Raw genomic sequence first — 21,964 nt, forward strand, 5'->3', positions numbered from 1 at the left:
TCCGTCTGGACCTGGGCTTTTGTTTTTGGGGAGACTTTTGATTACAGTTTCGATTTCCTTGATATTTATGGGCCTATTGAGGTATTTCACGTCTTCTTGGCTCAGTCTTGGGAGATTGTAGGAGTCAAGGAATTCATACATTTCTTTTAGGTTCTCTTGTTTCGTGGCATACAGACTTTCAAAGTAGTCTCTGATGATCCTTTGAATCTCCTTGGTTTTTGTTGTGATGTCCCCCTTTTCATTTCTGATTCGGTTTATTAGGGTTTTCTCTCTTTCTTTCTTTGTGAGTCTTGCTAGCAGTTTATCAATATTATTTATTTTCTTGAAGAACCAGCTCTTTGTTTCATTGATCTTGCGGATTGTTTTTCGGGTTTTCCATACCGTTAATTTCTGCTCTAAGTTTTATTATTTCTTTCCTTCGATCTGGTTTGGGTTCCTTTTGCTGGTCCTCTTCTAAGATCTTGAGCTGCGAAGTCAAGCTATCTATATAGGCCCTTTCTTCCTTTCTGAGGAAGGCTTGCAGAGCTATAAATTTTCCCCTTAACACAGCTTTAGCTGCGTCCCATAGGTTCTGGTAGCTTGTGTCTTCATTCTCATTTGTTTCGAGGTATCTCTTGATTTCTTCTTTGATTTCCTACGTGACCCACTCATTGTTCAATAGTGAGTTGTTTGATTTCCAAGTGTTTGATTTGGTTCTCCGCGTCTGTGTGTGATTAACTTCCATCTTCAGTGCATCATGGTCTGAAAAGATAGTTGATACAATTTCTATCTTCCCAATTCTATTAAGGTATAATTTGTGGCCCAGAACATGGTCTATTTTGGAAAACGTTCCGTGTGCACTGGAAAAGAATGTGTATTCTATCTTTTGGGGGTGTATAGCCCTGTATAGGTCTATTAGCCCTGTCTCCTCCATTTCTTCCTTCAGGGCCATCGTTTCCTTGCTGAGTGTTGTTCTTGTCGATCTATCCAGAGGTGATAAGGCAGTGTTGAAATCTCTATTATCGTGGTGCTAGTTATGTCCTCCTTAAATTCTGTTAGGAGTTCTTTTAAGTATTTAGCTGGTCATTCATTAGGTGCATATACATTTAGGAGTGTGATTTCTTCCTGTTGTACATATCCCTTGATGAATATAAAATGACCTTTGCTGTCCCTTCTGATCTTTTTCAACTGAAGTCAATGCTATCGGATACTAGTATGGCCACCCCCGCTTTTTTTTTGAGGGGGCTCTTTGCTTGCAGGATTGTTTTCCATCCTTTGATTTTTAGTCTGTGTTTGTTCTGGCTATTCAGATGTGTTTCTTGTAGGCAGCAGAAAGTTGGGTTTAGTTTCCGAATCCATTTTGCCACTCTGTGCCTCTTGATTGGTGCATTTAGCCCGTTAACATTAAGAGAAATTATTGTCATGGGATTTTGTGCCATTTTTCTGTAGGGTTTGTTGTTCTTATAGGTCTTTTTCCTTGTCTTATAGTAGACCTTTCAGTCCTTCTTTTAAATTTGGTCTTGAGTCTATGAAGCTCCTGAGCTGTTGCTTGTCCATGAAATAGTGTATGGTTCCTTCAAGTATAACTGAGAGTTTAGCCGGGTAGAGTATTCTTGGTGAGGCATTCATTTTATTTAGTTTTTTCACTGTATCCCACCATTGTCTTCGGGCTTGGAGGGTTTCTTTTGATAGGTCTACTGTGATTCTAAGGGGTGCGCCTTTGTATATGATCTCCTTCTTTGATCTTGCTGCTTGCAGTATTGTGTCTCTATCCACGGCATCCATCATTCTGACTATGATATGCCTTGGGGATTTTCTCTTTGGGTCCCTTTTAGCTGGCACCCTTTGGACTCCTTGTATCCGGATGTCCGCATTCTCTAGCTCTGGGAATTTTTTAGCAATGATGTCTTTAATGGTGTTTTTTTTCATTGGGTTTGGTTCTGTGTGGTTCCGGCACTCCCATGATTCTTATGTTGTTTCTCTTGAGGTCATCCCCTAGAACTCTAACTCTCTCTAGAGCCATTTTGAGGTCTTTTGCCATTATTTGTTGTTCCCTATATGCTTTGTGCAGCTCATCTTCAAGCTCACTGATTCTGTCTTCGGCTGTAGTCATTCTACTATTGAGGGCTCGTACAGAGTTTTTCATTTCATCTACTGATTCTTTTAGTTGTGTGACTTCTGTTCGTAGCTTTGAAATTTCTGCTCTCAGTTCTTCCTGGATTATCTTGGTGGAGCGTTCCAACGCTGCATCCATATCCTCCCTTAATTTATTGGATGTTTGTTCCATAGTTTCTTTGAGTTCGTGAACCATCCTCACAATTTCCTCTCTGAATTCTTTATCTCTGAGAGGAGGGTGTAATTCTGGGAGGTCGCTGCTGAGGTTAGTGAGATATTTTCTTGGCTCTCTCCTGGAGGTGGGGATTTTCTCTGTTTCTTCATGTTGTTATGGGCTTTACTATCTGGAGCTCTCGTTAGCTTGGGAGGAACCTCAACTGAAGATCTTGGGCTATGCTCTTTTGACAAAGGACTTTTCTGTGCAAGTTGTTGTGTTCATTGACAGTTTTCGTGAAGTTAGGATAGGCTAGGTTAGTTGAGTATTAACATATAGTGACTAAGATGATCAGGGAGTTCTTTGGAGGAATGGGTTCTATCAATTGTGGCCAAAGGACAATGCATGGAATGGTAAAAAGAATATCTGTGGCCTCTCCGGAAAGAGGCCTCGCCCACTTTGAGGCCACGCCCCCTAACGAGAGGACACGCCCCTAACCTGTTCGGACACAAGAGGGCGGGCTCAGGTGCGGTGGGCGAATGACTGAGACCTGCCCGGCGGGGCTGGGGTGCTCAGAGCTGAGAGAAAGTTTTTTTTTTTTTTTAAATACACCTTTATTTGAGAATGTACCATCTAATCTTAAGGAAATTTTGCATCAAAGGGGAAAAATGTAATTGCTTCAAAAGAAGAGAATACCTAAGTATTTACTATTAGTTCTAACTCAAAGCTGATGAAGGAAATACGTAAAATGTACCTAATGCTTCAGAATAGAAAGAGACAACCTCAGATTTTATGCACCTCTCAGGGATTCCTAAGATCAATCAATATAAATTTTACAAGATCTGAATGGAATATGGATCCAATATGGAATATGAGACTAAGGATCTCATGATCTCGGGCTATCATAGGAGACTAGTTTTTCAGCTTCTGTGTTGGAAGCAGTTTCACAGTTAGAACCCAAGATCTCAGGAGGTTATTGGCAACCCAGTGAAACTACAGTAATTGACAGCAAGGAAAGCATTTCAGCTGCTGAGAGAAATGATCAAACATAGAATGAGAATCCAATGAAATATTCTAGAGAAGCCCCTGAATAAAATCTTTAAGATCAAAGAGAAGGATTTCTAATTAAGTAGAAAGTTATTCTGAATCAGAAAAAAATAATTCTGAATGGGGGAAGTGTAAGATGTGAACAGTTGTGGATAAAGATGCATGTTGAAAATATTCAGTTAAATTTGAAGAATCTGAGCTTACAAACAATTAATAATTTGGAATTTACAATGCATATATCCCTATAGATAATATTGTATAATTCAAAATAAGCATGTTTCAAAATGAAAATTTGAGAGTTTGAGCAAAACGAAGACTAACTCAGTTTCAACATTCAATACAATGATGAGAAATTAAAAGAACCAATGTTTTAATTTTTTTTTCGGATTCGCTATAGTTTTTTTTTTCTTTTTAATTGCATCACTGTGAGAACAGTTCCAGGGCTTTCAGCATCAAGTCTCAGTCATACAATGATCAAATACCCATTCCTTCACCAGTGCACATGTTCCACCACCAAGAACCACTCCCCCCTGCCTGTGTGGCATATGATTTTCACTTTACTCTCTTTACTTTTATTATATTCAATTTTTGGCTGAAACCCACAATTATTATTTGGAGTTCCCCCTCCTAACAATCAGACCTGTCAAAATGGCATCATTAGATCACGTTTCCTATTGTTGATAACAAAGAGCATATGATGTTGCAGGGACGAGAAAGCGGCCGCCCAGTTTTGGGATTCTGATATTTTAGTAATTAAGCCCAGAGGTATCTCTGTCAGCAGCCGCTGCATTGAGATTAAAGGACCAATATTTGAAAGAAATACTGATAACTATTCTTCAGAACTAAAAAATAAAATGCACAAGTTATTTGGTGAAAAATTGTGCCAAGCACAAGAAAAAAAAGGACAAAAACAAATACCTCAATGGGTAATAGTAATTCTTTAAAAAGACAAATTTTAAAAAATGATCATAATATTCAAGAGACTGAAGGAGAGGGCTCAGAGGATAGATAGTTAAAAGTAATTAAAGTCATTTTGAAGTTCTGTGTCTCATTAAGAATGCTCTGTAGATAAAAGATTAGGACAAAAAGATACCAAAGTCTGAGGAAAAATCAGGTTTTAATCCATAGTGTGTGGGGCTGGAGCAATAGCACAGTGGGTAGGGCATTTGCCTTGCATGTAGCCGACCCGGTTCGATTCCCAGCATCCCATATAGTCCCCTGAGCACTGCCAGGGGTAATTCCTGGGTGCAGAGTCAGGAGTAACCTCTGTGCATCGCCAGGTATGACCCAAAAAGCAAAAAAAAAAAAAATAGTGTGTGCATTATTACAGCAAAATATATTTTCAAATGAAGAGGAAGCTGTTATTTCAATAAGAGAAACAATTTTGATAAGAAACATAATAGCAATGACATTTCCAGCTAGCAACATTCTATCATCACCTAGCACATTGAAATGAATCCCCTCCAATCAGTATCTACTTTGTATAGTACCTATACCTTTTAAAATGAAAATGCCATTCATTTAACATTTAACATTTTTAACTATTCAGTAGAAAATATACTACTGAATATCATTAGCTCCTTTGTCTTTTGTCTATCTCACACTTGTCGAACATACTCTGGTTGCTTGTGTATTCTCAAAAATATTTTTTCTCTATAAATGGAATAAATGGTGGTCTAAAATATGTGACACAAACTTAATTAAATTCTAAGGAAATGTGGTTACATCCATACCTGGTTTGGAATTTCAGAATGACAGTTTTAGATTTGAAAGAAGGGTAGATAAAACATAATTAATGGCATGAACAACTTTGATTTGACCAATATAATAAATTATGGTTTAATATAGTTTATTTATCTATCCAGTATGAAACCTGGATATACATATACTGAATACTAAAGCAGTAACATTAATAACCAACAAAAATTTAGCATTGGACCATAAATTCAAAAACACTTTGAAAAATTTATGAGTGAAATAGGAAATCAAAATGGAGATTACAATCCAGTTTGAAGTGAACAAAAAGGCTATCAATATCAAAGAAGTACTCTTAATAAAATTTATAGATACTTTTTCAGGAAATGAGAAAGTCTGAAAATAAACTAATAAATAATTTCTCGTATTTTAGTTTAAGAGGGAGTATAAGAACCACAAAATAATGTGAAAGAGATGAAAATGAACTAAAGAGAAGATGTAAGATGTTTAAATAGTCTTTAAAATATAGATAGTTTAAATAGTCTTTAAAATATACAAAATTGGTTCTTTGGAAAAGAAATTGATTATCTTTGAAGTAAAATTAAGGAAAAATAAAATAATAAGTGTCAGTTAATGGCATTGATAACAACATTTTATAATTTTTTCTGGAGATATGTGAAAATCCTGTAACAATTCAAGAATTAAGATAAGGCAACATATTAGATTTTTGCTCTGAAGTACTTTGGCTATACAGAGTGTGCATTTGGTTCTTTAGTTGTGTGACTATCCTTTGTCTTAATGATAAATTTTGTCACCTATTTTTTGCAGAAATTGAGAAAGAAAGCTGTGGTGATCCGGGTACACCCTTATATGGGATTAGAGAAGGAGATGGCTTTTCTAATCGTGATGTTTTAAGGTTTGAATGCCAATTTGGGTTTGAATTAATTGGAGAGAAATCCATTGTTTGTCAAGAGAATAACCAATGGTCTGCAAACATACCCATCTGTATCTGTGAGTACCAAATGCTTTGCTTCCAGATAGCATATGTTATCCTGTCCTTTCATATAATTGCTTTTGTAATTAATTGCAAAGAGCTGGAACTATGTAATTATTTTTGAGCGAATAGCACTTTGTGATACTATCTTTAACAAGTGTACTTCTGCTAAATTATAAATTTTGTTATAGATTTAAATAAAGTTAATATAGTTCACTGGTAATAGCAAAAATATATTACATGCATTCTCCTAACACTTTATTGGTGGCATTTTATGCTTTATAGATAACATAATTTTATGGAAATTATACATCTGTACTAATTTTAATTGACTCATTTATTTTAATAAGATATTATATGCTTATTTGCAATAAAACACTTAAAATAATTAAAATTTTATTTTGTGTAGAGTGCATTAATTTATTTTAACCTTTAAATGGGCACACAATAGCAAATATGTTACCATTTGTGTATATTACCAAAATAAATTTATCAATGCTTATAATATATAATGGATTTGAATTTTTAGAAACTACATCACTAAATATATTAATATGTCAGTTTATACCAGGGGAGATTGTACAGTGGTTAAGATGCTTAACATCACTGTCCTTGCTTGTGGCTGAGCTTCATTTGATCCCAAACACTGCACATGGTCCCCTGAGCATTGCTAGGAATGTTTCTTGAGCACAGAGCCAGAAATAAGCCCTGAGTACAACTAAGTGTGCTTCAACACCCTTCCGAAATTTCAATTTAACTGCAATAAAATATGATTTGCATTATACATTTACAAAATGCACTGTTTAAGTACTAATTTCATTGCTAATAGTTGACCAGCAATGAATAAAATGCTAAAAAAAAATGCATTTCACTTTGACCATTCACAGATTATAATACAGAGGCCAATGGTAATCAAATGTAAAATAATTTTTAATTTTTGGATATCATTCAAGCATAGTGGACAGGGTACTGCCTTACATGTGGCTGACACAAGATTACTTCTTAGTATCTCAGATGGTTCCCTAACCGATACCAGGAGTGAGCACAAAGCCAGGAGTAAGCCCTGAGCACCTAATGCACAGCTCTGAAATGACCCCCAGATATAACTAAGCTGAACTTTTGATCTTATTCAGCTTAAAATATTTTGACTTGCAAAATGTTTTAGATATTATCACAAACTTTAAATAATTTACCGACATAAAAAAGCATAGCATGTTTAAAACATACGATTTATGTCAAAGATATGCTACAAAGTATACATTTTCTTTTCTGAAATTTTTGATTTTTCACACATCTTAAGGTAACATTTTTAAACAACTAACATGGATTTTCAAAATACCTAAAGCTCAAAATCTTTATATTGGATATTTTTTTAAAGAAGACAAAGGAGCAAGTAAGCATTACAGTTTCTCATATATATATATATATATATATGTACATATATATATATATCTTACAGCTTAGCAAAGCATGTATGTTTAGACCTTTCAGAAATGTCCCTAATCAAATTATATTTTGCATTGTCTTCAGGAAATCTGAAAGATAAAAAGTACAAAGACCCTTTAATAGAAACCTTTTCAGTTTATGTACAGTTTCATTCCTAACCAACACCAACTGCTAAATTCCATTGTGAAGCAATAAATATAAAAGAATTTTTAATAATTTCAGGATCTAAAACTTAATAATAGTTCTGAAGACTGTCCTAGAAAATCTTAGCTCTATATATTCTTTCATATAGAATGCTTTATATTATCTCAACAGGCTGGAGTGGTATTACAATGGGTATGGTGCTTACCTTGGATGCTGACCACGTGGGCTTTATCTGAGCATCCCACAAAGTTCCCTAAGCATTTCCAGGAGTGATCCTTGAGCCCAGAGACAGTAGTGAGACCCAAGCAAAACTATGCCTACCCCTCAAAATATCAGAGAATGTAGTAGCTTAATGTAAAAATTTTAAATAATTTTAACAGATGCCAAAGTGCATTTAGTAAAAATATATAGCTAAGATAAAAACTAGAAAATCTTGACAGAACTTGTATCCTGATATATAAAAAATATATATCTATTATTTTCCTATGAGTAGCATTTTTTAAATAATTAAAATATTTGAGAAAATTAAATAAAAATTATGAAAATGATATCCAAATAGCATACAGAAAAAAATCATGAACCTTATTGATTAAAGATACTTTTTAATATAAGTGATGGAAATCCTATAATAGAATATGTAAAGTGCATTCAAATTGTAATGAAACTGCATTGAATAATTAATAAGTCTCTGATCATCTTTTCAGAATTTGGCATAATTAACAACTAGATCTAAAAAAGAAAAGAAAAATAGATGCTGAATTTCATAATTTTCTAAAGAACTTTCTACAAATTATTATTAGTTATAATCATAAAATTAGCTATGTGGGACCAAAGATATAGTATAGCAGGTAAGGTACTTGTCTTGCCGGCAGTTACTCTGGACTGAATTTCTGCTGCTACATATGGTCCCCTAGTCTTGCCAGGAATGATACCTGAGCACAGAGCTTGGAGTAAACATAGCCATGTGTGGCCTAAATAAAAATACTAACATTTAAAAAAAGATAAAATTAGCTTTGTACTGACAAAAGTATGATATTTAGTCAAAGAAAGGTACTAAATCTTCTTGATATAAGCATATAAAGTATTTCATATATGTATGATAATAAAATGTTGGCATGGTATATTTGGAAAGCTCATCCCTACCTAAGTAAATATCACTTAGATCAGGAGTTGACAAACCAAATCCAAAATGCCAATGCTAGCCTGACTCAGTTTTATAAATAGAATTTTATTAGCACTTATCCACATAGTCTCATTAAAACATGTCCTTGGTAGCTTCCCTGCTATAATGCAGTGTGAAATAGTTACAAAATGCCTTGTGGCTTGCAAAGCTAAGGCATTTGCTTTCTTTTTGCATATGAAGCTTGTGAATTTAATTTAGATACAGGCTTATAGAATTAGATGATTTCTGGTCATAGGTAGTAAAAATATGACAAGAAAACAGGGTGAAATAAATGATCACAGATCATGGAAGTGGTAGGGAATGCACTGGAGTGCATCAACTTTTCAAGAGACTTATAATTCCAATTCTCCCCCTCTATGTAAAATATGGTGATATGTACTGTGATTTCAAATTTGTGTGTGGGTGTGAAAAAAAAGAACAACAAACATATTTTCCATCTGTAATTCAGATTAAATATCCTCTTTCAAGACCACAAATCCAGGAGTGTGCCTGGAGCACCACTGACTGTGGCCCCCAAACAAAACAAAAATAAATGAATAAATAAAATGATTAAATATCTGTTAATAAGGTAACATAGCCATGAGGAGTGGAGGTACAATTGCTATAAGTTAACAGTTCATCATCTTAATTTTAACAGCAAAAACAATCTATAAAGAGAGAAATACAAATGTCTAATAAAACAGAAATTTCAAATTCAGTCCTAGATAAAGAAGTGCAAATTAATGAGCTACTCTTATTTTAATAAAAATTACTACCTCGATGCCTTTCAAACATTCCATGAACATTTTTGTTTTTTTTTAAGAAATCTCTATTTTTCAAATATCCCCTCTTTTTTTTTGCACCAAAACTAAATATTTGCACAGTACTCTATGATGAACATGGGTAATGTAAAGATGATGTATTGGTGTTATTGTGCATATTTAAGCATACAACATCAAAAATTCAGGTTGTCTTTTCAATTACTATGTGAAAAGAGTAAGAAAATATATTAATTTCTGTTTTATGGGTTGTTTAATTTTCTTAATCTTTTTCTTCTTAAGGTTAGTTACCATGACTGTAAAAAATGGCCAAATAAGATGAAATGTTATCTATAAACATTGACTATATTTTTTAATCTTCCTATTTTAACAGTTCCTTGCCTCTCTAATTTCACTGCACCAATGGGAACAGTCCTTTCTCCTGATTACCCAGAAGGGTATGGAAATAACTTAAATTGCATTTGGACAATTATCTCTGATCCGGGGAGTCGGATACACCTTTCTTTTAACGACTTTGATCTGGAATCCCAGTTTGACTTCCTTGCGGTTAAAGATGGTGACTCTCCAGATTCCCCGATTCTTGGAACCTTCACTGGTGCGGAGGTGCCCTCCCATCTAACCAGTAATAGTCACATACTGAGACTGGAATTTCAAGCCGACCACTCAATGTCAGGACGTGGCTTTAACATCACTTATAACAGTAAGTTTATGTTTCCTTTATAGAATAATTCTACAAATTAGAGTTAAAAGTGAATCATACACAGCAACAAGACTCCAAAGGTAAGGAATCTTGGATAAGTCATCAATCTAATTGTTCCAGGGATGGTTGGTCCAATTTTGTTGTTCTCTTTTACTGTTTTGTCATTTAATTTTTGATATGAGAGAGTTGATGCTATGAAATATAATTCAAATACCCTTATCATACTTGGAAACCTATCAACGTTGATTCTATTAACATTATAAGAGTAAACTCAGATCTCATACTTAGTGATATTAAATTTATGTCCATTATCTCCCATACTTTGCTGTTTTCATAAAGCAAATATTACAGGAAGATAAAAATATTTCTAAGATATCCAGAAATTACTAGGGTACTTTAAATGGGTAAAGCCAAAACATAGTTCTAATTCCAAAGCCAGGATTCACAGACCTATATGAGTCTATGAGTCACTAGAAGGAACTAGTAATATTTTGGCTTATAAACCTATGGGCTGACTTAATAAAGCAACCATGGGAAGAAAAATACCATAATTATTGAGAAAAACAGTACTAAAGTGACACTGTGCAACTTTAAGTCTCTACTTTTCTGATAATTGAACATTAGTCTTCTATCATTCTAGTATATTATAATAAGCTTTGGGTGAATCAAGAGATATATAAAAACTAACTCTAGAGTGCACTGTACCTAGTAGATTATTTTTCTTTTTTTTTTATTTGTTTATTTTTAATTAGAGAGTCATCGTGAGGGTACAGTTACAGATCCACACATCTTTGTGCTCATGTTTCCCCCATACAAAGTTCGATAAACCATCCCTTCACCAGTGCCCATTCTCCACCACCAGTAAACCCAACATCCCTCCCCCCCTCTGTCGCGCGCCGCTTCGTCCAGTGAAGAAACACGCAACTCGAGATCATTTTGGCTGCAATTTATTCAGGAACTTTCTCATGCGTTAGAGAAGAAATCAGGAACGGGGACGAGGAGGAAGGAGGAAAGGGGGACGCATGAGGGAGAACCGACTAGCTAGGTGACTTCCCCCCTTATATACCTCTCGCTTCCTGTTTACACCCAAGTGTCTGCAGCTGATAGGCTAGTTACTACACCTTGTGGGCGTGACAGGACATCCTGTTTTCTTACACCTTGTAGGCGTGACAGGACATCCTGTTTTCAAAGCACGGTGAAATTGACAAGAACAGGTGTTTACGAAGCATGGTCCTGTGGAGCCTCTCCACAGTTCCCCCTTTTTGTTTTAGAACAGCAAGTCTGCATAGCGACCTCGGCCCCCTTGGCCTTACCTGTCATTGGGAGCCCTCTCGCTTGTAGGTCCCTGTCTTAGGTTGGTCCAAGGGTCAGGTGGGGTATAGTGCACCCTTTCAAACTCCTCAACTACAGGAGGTCCCCTGCAGTTAAGGGCTCTCAGCTGCATAATACCTTTGCTACATCCGGCTAGACCTGATTGTTCTAAGCGAGATTAAGCCAAAGCTGCGGGGATTGCTGTGCTTCCAGGGCCGCAAATACCTGTAAATATCACGCCTTTGTAAATAGTTGTTCTTGCTGCATTTTGTATAGACACCAGGCAAAAAACCAAAGCAGCGAGAAGCAATAAGGATAGTACTACTCCCACCCCCACCCACTCTTTGATAAAATAGAGGGAACTTCTACTCTGGTCTTATTATTAAGGTGGGTAAGGAAGGGATTAAAGCAGGCCATGTTGTAGCAATGGCCCAAAAAGCTGCTTTTTCAGCTCGTATCATCACAGGAACCAGGCTGAACAGGAGCACCAGTTTCCACCTCTTGGTCTACTGGAGGCGCGGTCTTCCGTGTCAGACGTTCTGGAATCCACACTGGTTCTGCCCTGTCCTGTGGAAAAACACAAACAGAACCCCTGGCCCAGGTTAACACGGGGTCCGGGCCGTGCCATTCACCAGAAAGGATATCCTTCCATTTAACATATCCTTAGCACACAGGGATCTTTGAACAATGCCTGTCTGCAGAGGAGGTGCCCTTATCATCAATGATCAAAAAATTTAGAGTAAAAAGTGCAATAGAGGTTCTTTCTCGAGGGGGCCGTCCCAGGCCAACTCCCCCTTTTTGTTTTATTAGGCATGCTTTAAGGGTGGAATGGGCACACTCAATGATGCCCTGTTCATGTGGGTTATACGGGAGGCCATGAGATAAAGAGAATCCCATCTGGGCACAAAATGCGGTGAATTTAGCAGAGGTGTATGCTGGACCGTTATCTGTTTTCAGTTGGGCTGGGATGCCCCAGGCTGCCCATGCTTCAAGGCAATGAGAGATAACATTTGTGGACCGCTCAATTTTGCAAAGGGCTTCTCTAGCTTCGGGTGTGATAGTCCGTGGGGAAGAAAGAGAAGGATCACCTTGAAGCATATTGAACAAAGGTTTTAAGTCATAGTTAGGTAATTTAAGGTATCCCCTTATCCAATTAATGTCTCCCAACAAACGTTGGAAATCATTAAGTGTGTGTAAGTGGTCAAGCCAAAGCATAATTTTGGGGGGATGTACTGCTTTGGGGGTTATCTTAGCGCCTAGATATTGGACAACTGTTCCTTTCTGAATTTTTCCATGGGCAATAATTAAATTGGCACTTTGTAAGAGCGAGGTTAATTTGAGTAGGGCGTTATTAAGAGCGTTTTCGGATTTTGCTGCCAGCAGGATATCATCCATATAATGCACACATTGTACTGTCGGGAAACACTTTCGCAAAGGAGCTATGATGGAACCTACGATAGCTGGCAAAGAGTGGGGCTATTTGTCATCCCTTGAGGGAGGACTACCCATTCATATCGCTTATCTAGTTGCTCATGGTTCTTAGAGGGTAATGTAAACGCAAAACGGGGAATATCCTGTGGATGTAACGGAATAGAGAAAAAGCAATCTTGTATGTCAATGGCAATTACATGCCAATCTTTTGGTAAAGTGGTTAATAAAGGCAGGCCACGTTGTACAGGTCCCATCACGCGCATTTGAGCATTAACAGATCAAAGTTCATGCAACAAACGCCATTTACCGGATTTCTTTTTAACTACGAAAATAGGAGTATTCCAGGGGGATACAGAAGAACATAAGTGTCCAGCTGACAATTGTCGAGTAACTAAGGCTTCAGCTGCATCTAATTTTTCAGAGGATAAAGGCCACTGTGGAACCCACACCGGGTCCTCTGTTAACCATGTTAGGGGGATGATTTCCACAGCGGCCCCTATAATAAATTTTGGTCAGCAGAAACAGCAATAGGGTGCGAAGAAGTGCAAAGCCTAACTTCCATCTTAGCTAGAACATCTCGTCCCCAAAGGGAAAAAGGCAAATTCAGTATAAAGGGCTGGAAGCTATCCCGGTGTCCCTCGTCATCCTTCCAGGTGAGGTGACATGCACTCACTTCTGGGGTACTGAGATACCCCAGGCCCTGCAACTGCTGAGCAGAAGCCTGTGTGGGCCAGGCAGAAGGCCAATCCTTAGTGGCTATTATGCTACGGTCTGCTCCGGTGTCAAGGAGTCCCATGATCCTTTTTCCTACTACTATTAATTGCATCATGGGTAGCGAGGGATAAAGAGATGGACGGGTCATGGATGGGTCTCGGGGCCTTCCTTTCTTTTTTGGGGCGCGTCCCTCCATCAGCGGGGTTCCCCTAGAGGCCTCGCTTTCCACGTCCGAACCCTCCTCTGGCTCAGAGGCTACAATGCCATGACGGCTGCCTCTGTCCTTCTTTGTCTCTTCTAACACTACTTGTCCTGGTTGTACGGCTTTATCGCACTTCTGATCCTCCAACCAACTTCTAACTAACTTACTAAACGCAAAAGGGAGGCGCAGCTCCTCAATACAGCCACAGAAGGCAAAAACGAAAAAACAAAGGGAAAGACAAACAAACATCCAACCAACAAACAAAACATACACATCCATGGGTATTATTGTCCTGACTCACCACAGGAACTTGATCGTCACGACTTCTCGTGAACCTTAGTCCTGACTTACCACAGGAACCTCATCGTCACGACTTCTCATGAACCTTAGTCCTGACTTACCACAGGAACCTCATCGTCACAATTTCTCGTGAACCTTAGTCCTGAATAAAGCGCAGCAAGTTCTGAATCCACTGGGGGGTACTGGAGGTCGGGTTCCCCGTACGGGCCACCAGCTGTCGCGCGCCGCTTCGTCCAGTGAAGAAACACGCAACTCGGAGATCCTTTTGACTGCGATTTATTCAGGAACTTTCTCATGCGTTAGAGAAGAAATCAGGAACGGGGACGAGGAGGAAGGAGGAAAGGGAGACGCATGAGGGAGAACCGACCAGCCAGGTGACTTCCCCCCTTATATACCTCTCGCTTCTTGTTTACACCCAAGTGTCTGAAGCTGATAGGCTAGTTACACCTTGTGGGCGTGACAGGACATCCTGTTTTCTTACACCTTGTGGGCGTGACAGGACATCCTGTTTTCAAAGCACAGTGAAATTGAAATTGACAAGAACAGGTGTTGTTTACGAAGCACGGTCCTGTGGAGGCTCTCCACACCCCTCCCCAGTCCCGTCTCCCCCCACCCCACACTGCCACTATGGCAGGGTATTCCCTTTTGTTCTCTCTCTCTGATTAGGTGTTGTGGTTTGCAATAAAGATGTTGAGTGGCCATTGTGTTCAGTCTCTAGTCTGTATTCGGCCTGCATCACCCTTCCCCCACATGACCTCCGACCACATTTTACTTGGTGGTCCGTTCCCTGAGTTACCCAGAATGAGAGACCAGCCTCCAAGCCATGGAGACAACCTCCTGGTACTTATTTCTACTATTTTTGGGCGTTAGTCTTACAGTCTAATATTATTCTATATTCCACAGATGAGTGCAATCTTTCTATGTCTGTCTCTCTCTTTCTGACTCATTTCACTTAGCATGATACTTTCCATGGTGATCCACTTATATGCAAACGTCATGACCTCATTTTTTCTAACAGCTGCATAGTATTCCATTGTATAGATGTACCAGAGTTTCTTCAACCAGTCATCTGTTCTAGGGCTCTCGGGTTTTTTCCAGATTCTGACTATTGTAAACAGTGCTGCAGTGAACATATAACTGCATATGTCACTTGGACTCTACTTTTTGGCTTTTCTGGGATATATTCCCAGCAGTGGTATTGCTGGGTCAAATGGGAGCTCAACCTCTAGTTTTTTGAGAATTGTCCATATTGTTTTCCAAAAGGGCTGAACTAGCCCGCATTCCCACCAGCAGTGTAGAAGGGTCCCTTTCTCCCCACATCCTCTCCAACAGCGGTTGCTTTTGTTCTTTTGGATGTGTGCTAGTCTCTGTGGTGTGAGGTGCTATCTCGTGGTTGTTTGTGATCTGCATCTCTCTGATGATTAGTGATGTAGAGCACTTTTTCATGTGCCTTTTGGCCATTCATATCTCTTCCTTGGTAAAGTTTCTGTTCATTTCTTAGCCCCATTTTTTGATGTACCTAGTAGATTTTAATCAACTTTGGCTGTTACTTTTCTTTGGTTTACGAGTGCGTATGTGTGTGTTTGTCTGTGTGTGTACGTATGTGTGATTGTGTGAATATGTTCATTTTATGACACATGTGACAGTGCTTGGGGATTACACATGGCTTTGTGTTTCAGTTTGTCCCCCATAGTTGTCAGTGAAACATGTGATAAAAGAATCTATTCTGGGGGCCGGGCGATAGTATAATGGGTAGGGCGTTTGCCTTGCTTGCAGTCAACTAGGGTTTGATCCCCGGCATCCCATATATTCCCCTCCGAGCACCACTAGGAGTAATTCCTGAGTGCAGAGTGAGGAGTAACCCCGATCATCTCTGCTTATGACCCCCTCCCCCTCAAAAAAATAAAAAGGATCTATCCTGGATAGATGCAAAGCCTGTGCTTAGTCCTTTGACACACAATCCTCTCTTGCCCCTGTTCATTGATATTTAAACGTTTAGCATGGCATTTTATGTGTTTATTGTATCATTCTAGGCTTAAAATTGAGGTTATAATATCTAAGGTCCATCTCCATGTTCTCCTTCCAAGGATTATTGCTTTTTCTTAAAATTAAAAAAAGAAAAGGTACATGGACTGGATTGATAGCACAGAGGGCAAGGCGTTTGACTTGCACGGGGCAGACCAGGATTCAATTCCCAGCATCCCATATGGTACCCCAAGCACTGCCAGGAGTAATTCCTGAGAGCAGAGCCAGGAGTAACCCCTGAGCATTGTTAGGCGTGACCCAAAAAGAAAAAAAAATAACAACATAGTATACGTATAGCAAAAAGATCAACTACATGAAGCAGAAAACATTTTAGTAGGTTAATATTCTTACATACTAATTCTTTTTGAAAGTCTTTCACCTGGAGTCATAGAATACTAGTTATTTTTATTTTTATTTTTATTTTTCCTTAAAGCTACCGTGCTTGGTCAGACATTTACCAGCTTGACAAATAGATATTTCTGTCATAAGTAGAATGGCCTCATTTTAAGCTCCTTGAAAAAGAAAGTTTCGCAATCTACTCATACTTATTCGTTAATTTTGAAAATTATTAACAAAATACAGTCATTGTTTTTTCAAAGTAACACCAGTGGTGATACTGTAATTAATAAGTTGTCCAAATACTAGAATCATTAAATTTAAATTAGCTGTTACATATACAGAATTGCTATATAAAATTTATTTTGTCTGAACTCCATTTAAAATAACATATGTAACATAGATTAATATGTACATCTATTTTAACTTATTTTGACACATAATATTTTGATTGTAATGCATATGCACTTCTGGTATTATGCAAATATGCTTCCTTAATATTCCCCTAGTAAATACAATATGTATCATGTGTATATTTTATATTTAATGTTTTCTATCAAAATTGTTTTCTCCTGAAAGAAATATTTACTAGGTGTTAGCAGAAAAGTCTAACTACAATTTAGTTTTATTTAAAGCGCAATAGGTGAAATGAGAAAACTGTGCTATTTGCATATTTTAGAGTTTGCTTTAATAGCATGTTGTATTGTTTACCTTTTCAATGAGGAGCACACATAATAAAATTATACAATTTATGAGCAATATGAAAGTAATTAAGTATTTTAAATAACAGCATGTTCTTATGCAATATAGATATATTAAAATAATACCACCTAAATTATGTTTTATACATTCAACTTTGCTAGCTAAATATTTTTCCATTCAGACTAATTTTAGTAGGTCTAATATCTGATTATTAAATCCAATAAAAATAAAATAATTATATGAGTCATATAACTATAATCTATAAAAGTTACTCAAATAAACACGATCTTATTTTATTTATGTTAATTTTGGGACTAGCCTAACATACACTTTTGGAGACATTCGATTTGTAAAAATAGAAATAGTGGCCTAGAGTGGCCTTAAACTCAAGAACATATTCTCTTTAGACACATAAAACAAACAACCCAAAAGACAACATGTTATTCAGAAAAAAATTAAAAACCAGGCTAGAGGATAGATTTCAATCCTGCCTCTATGTCCTGGGGAAAGCTCCTTAACTTTGCCTCTCACACAGAATGAATGGCAAAATTTCTTAAAACAGGCTGTTTCAAATATTAAGAGATATAAATAACATCTCATTGGCTCCTATTACACTGTCTAGAACATGGTAATTGGGAAAGAGTTGGCTCTCTTCCCTTTTCCTAGGTGGCAGGGAGTAAATGACATACAGAAAAATACAAAGCTCTGCCTTTATACTAGATGGAAACATTTTAATTCTCAGTGAAACTCTCCATTCTAAACAGTAAATTATAGGAAAATTTGCACTGAGATATAGTTAGCCTCCTCGGTATTCATAACAAGTAGAATTCTGATCAGATATATTGTCTAGTTTTGCCTACTGATTTCTATAAAGAAGCAGAAATAATTCTGTTTTGAATTATTGTATTTCAGAGTATAACTCATATTTTTAATAATTATCCTAATCCATATTAGTTAATCATGTGCGGTGAGAGGAAAGCCTTAATAAACATAGCCTTTACAAAATAGCTCTCCCCTCAAATCCATGGGGGTCTCTTTCATGCAGCTTGTTGATATTTTTTTATTTGTTTACTCTTTTCAAGCATTTGGACATAATGAGTGCCCTGATCCTGGAATACCAATCAATGCACGGAGATTTGGGGACAACTTTCAATTAGGAAGTTCGATTTCAGTTATTTGTGAAGAAGGATTTATTAAAACTCAAGGAACAGAAACAATTACATGTATTCTTATGGATGGAAAAGTGATGTGGAGTGGGCCAATTCCAAGATGTGGAGGTAAGAACAGTTCTCAGTAAAAATGTAACACCTTTATTTTTAATTTACATTCATATTCTAGAAAACATGACCAGAAATTCAGGGTCATAACACATCAGTTGTAAGTTTTGTGTTGGGAGATATATATGTATATATATACACACACACATATATATATATATATCACTGTCACTGTCATCCCATTGCTCATTGATTTGTTCGAATGGGCACCAGTAACATCTCTCATTGTGAGACTTATCGTTACTGTTTTTGGCATATCCAATACGCCACAGGTAGCTTGCAAGGCTCTGCCATGGAGGCTCGATACTCTCAGTAGCTTGCTGGACTCTCCGAGAGGGGCGGAGGAATCGAACATGGGTCAGCCTCGTGAAAGGCAAACGCCCTACCACGGAGTGATATATATATATACATACATATATATAAATTATCATGCACTGTACACCTATGTAATTAAAAAAGTCACATTTACCTTTTAAAGTTGAAGGAATTTTTAGAAATCTTTAAATATGTTCTTTAAAAGAGATTTTATTAAAAAGATACATATTGATTATGATAAGTGCAAGGTTTTATTGTTGTTGTTGTTAGTTTTGGGTTTGATTCATTCCTGATAGAACTCAGGGCTTACTATTATTTCTTCGCTTGGGGAACAAAATTGACAATGCTTGGGGGACCAGATGGGATGCCAGGAATCAACCCACGTCAGACACATGAAAGAAATTGCCTTAACTGCTGACTATTTCTTTGGCCCCTGCACAGATTTTCTTTAAGAGATATCAAAGTTAAAATTTAGTATTCATTTTTGTATCCATTCATATATTTATATTCATGAAAAGTCAGGGAAATGTGTATATATATAGTCATAAATGTTCAAAGTTATATTTTAAGAAGAAAAATTATATGTAAAAATACAATGCCATTTATATAGGATATCAATTTATATGAACGTGTGTGGCATGAAATGAGAGTTTAACATTATGCATTATCATTTTAAATTATTTTCCCTTTTGTCTAGTACTTAAAAATATATATAATATTTATGTATATACAGGTATATATGCAAAAGGAATTTTTACTGAGAAATCGGTGGATTGACGCCATTAACTCTTTTAATAGTGTAACTTTTAAATGATCAGGTGATCATATTTAATGGTTTCTTCTTGCTTTCCCATTTTTCATTTTCTGCATGCATATATTGGCAATGGAATTTTTTTTCTTAATTGAGAATATTTAGTATATACTTTTCAGAAGTACAGAATACTTAATTGGATGATACATCCATCACCTATAATGCTGAGTTTCGCTAAATTGAACATTTTATAATGTCTCATGTTTAGTACACCAGGCCATACAATTATGTTTTCTATTAGTCTCGCCAATTAACACCTCCGTCTTCTTCTAATGGCTTTCTCATTTGTAATATCAGGGGGATAAACTAAACAACTTTATTGATTTTTTTTCCTAAAATGTGAAATGTTATGGGTTTATTATAAGTTACCTACCAATGGTTTTATCTTTGCTATTATGCTTTAAGAACACAGTAAATTTATACAATACAATAGGGCAGAAAAAGAAAGTAATTTTCAAAAGTCTTATTTAATAATTTCCCCATTATCTTCTTTAGTTCATGTATCTATTAATAAATTCCAGTTGGGAGAATCATCCAGGATAACCTGCATTTGTATTTGGGGAAATAATGGAAGAAAAGTTTCTATAGAAAGAAGGGGAATCAATACTTGAGTGTGGTAGGAAGACTATGGGTAGAGTGTGGGGTGTGTGAAAAATAACTGGAGAACCCAGTGCATAGGAGGCCTAATCAACAAAACTAAGTGGTCACAATATAACCTCTGACCCAGGGAAGCCTCTTAGCTTGGAAGAGACAAGCAAAATCTTAGATTCTATGACCTGACCTCTATGGCATTCTTGAATGTAATTTTGGATTCTTGCCTGCCTAAATTTGGTGTGGATTTAGGAACCACTTAGTGTTTGGCTGTATGAGGAGGTAAAAACAATAGTGTTGACATCAGCAAATTTCAATGAGTCATACCTTTGAATTAGGAAAAATGAATGTCTCTATCTTTCAAAATATGAGTGAAAAATTGTTGAGAAGTCTGATTGCACCAATAAAATATCAGAACCTGTACAGAGAGCTTTTGCAGTTGCTGGAGAAGAGCTTTGTTTCTGTATGTTAGTATAAAGTGATACTTAACAACCAATTCCTGAATTCAGCACCAACCTGGGAACATCTCTAAGAATAAGATTCCAGGAGAGTGAAATAAACTTGTGCCAGGAGGTTACTACAGTGACAATCTCCAGATTTTGTGACACAGCCCAAGCTGTATTTTTGCCAGTTCCTACCCAACAAAGTAGACTACTTGTCAATTCCTATGTAAATAACTCTGACGGATTTGATTTCTCATACTCTAGTGAAGGTGTTTAAGCCTTTCCTTTAGTTAGCCTCAATTTTACTCTTAAAAAGAAGAAAAATAATGGTTTTAGACTACCTAAACTTCGAACTTATGAATTACAATTCATTTTGGGGACATTATCGCAGTCAAAGTAAACTTAGTACTTAGTTAAAACTTTTTACATGTTTTATCACAGCACATCATGTAGGGTATTTGCCTTTCACGCGGCCGACCCAGGGTTCAATTTTTCTGTCCCTCGAGGAGAGCCCGGCAAGCGACCAAGAGTATCCAGCCTGCATGTCAGAGCCTGGAAAGCTACCCCTGGCGTATTCAATATGCCATATGCCAAAAATAGTAACAAGAAGTCTCACAGTGGAGATGTTACTGATGACCGCTTGAGCAAAATCCATGAACGGGATGACAGTGCTACATTGCTACATGTTTTATATAGATGGACATACAGCATGTGACATATTCTTATGTTCTGATCAATTCAAAGAAACTCTCTACTTCTTTATTTGCTATGCAGGACATTCTAGCTCAGATTAATTTTTAGAGGCTGCTTATAAATATGCATTTATTGTTTAGAGGAATGGTACAGTTAGGTCCGGCACTTGCCTTGCATGGGGCTGACCAAGGTTCTGCCACCGAGTACCACCAGTGTCACCCACAAAACAAATAAATGAATAAGCAAATAAAATTGTGAGATTATTTGTTTTTTATCAGACTTTTTAATAAAAGAAAAGTCTTATAAAATGTTTTGATAAGAAAACTTGCAGTTTCAATGCACTTTCAATGCAGCTTACCCTTCAAAAGTTCTCTCTAGACAATTGTACAGAAATTTCTGTATTTTGGCAAACATATGATCCATTTCAAACTATGAAGCCTTGAAACTAAGGAAACCCTTAAAAGTGAAAGGAGACTTCATCTTCTATGATCCTTGAACAATGAATGTTCTCACCAACGTGGCAAAATGAGATCATAATTCACTGCAGTTTTGCAATTGCACCACTGAACCAAGAGTAATTCCAGATACTATAAATAAA

General features: G+C 36.9%; 1 protein-coding gene across 2 annotated transcripts in view; it reads left to right on the top strand.

Moving 5' to 3' along the window:
* Positions 1-21,964, top strand: part of CSMD3 (CUB and Sushi multiple domains 3) — a 1,180,343-nt gene that overhangs the window by 710,057 nt on the left and 448,322 nt on the right. For both annotated transcript variants that reach the window (XM_004607658.2, XM_055125482.1), the window contains 3 exons: positions 5,819-6,001; positions 9,889-10,215; positions 18,319-18,513. In XM_004607658.2, coding sequence (XP_004607715.2) covers positions 5,819-6,001; positions 9,889-10,215; positions 18,319-18,513 — 705 coding nt within the window. The remainder of the gene's footprint in view (positions 1-5,818; positions 6,002-9,888; positions 10,216-18,318; positions 18,514-21,964) is intronic.

Source organism: Sorex araneus, chromosome 2, assembly GCF_027595985.1.
Source record: "Sorex araneus isolate mSorAra2 chromosome 2, mSorAra2.pri, whole genome shotgun sequence".
Taxonomy (NCBI): domain Eukaryota; kingdom Metazoa; phylum Chordata; class Mammalia; order Eulipotyphla; family Soricidae; genus Sorex; species Sorex araneus.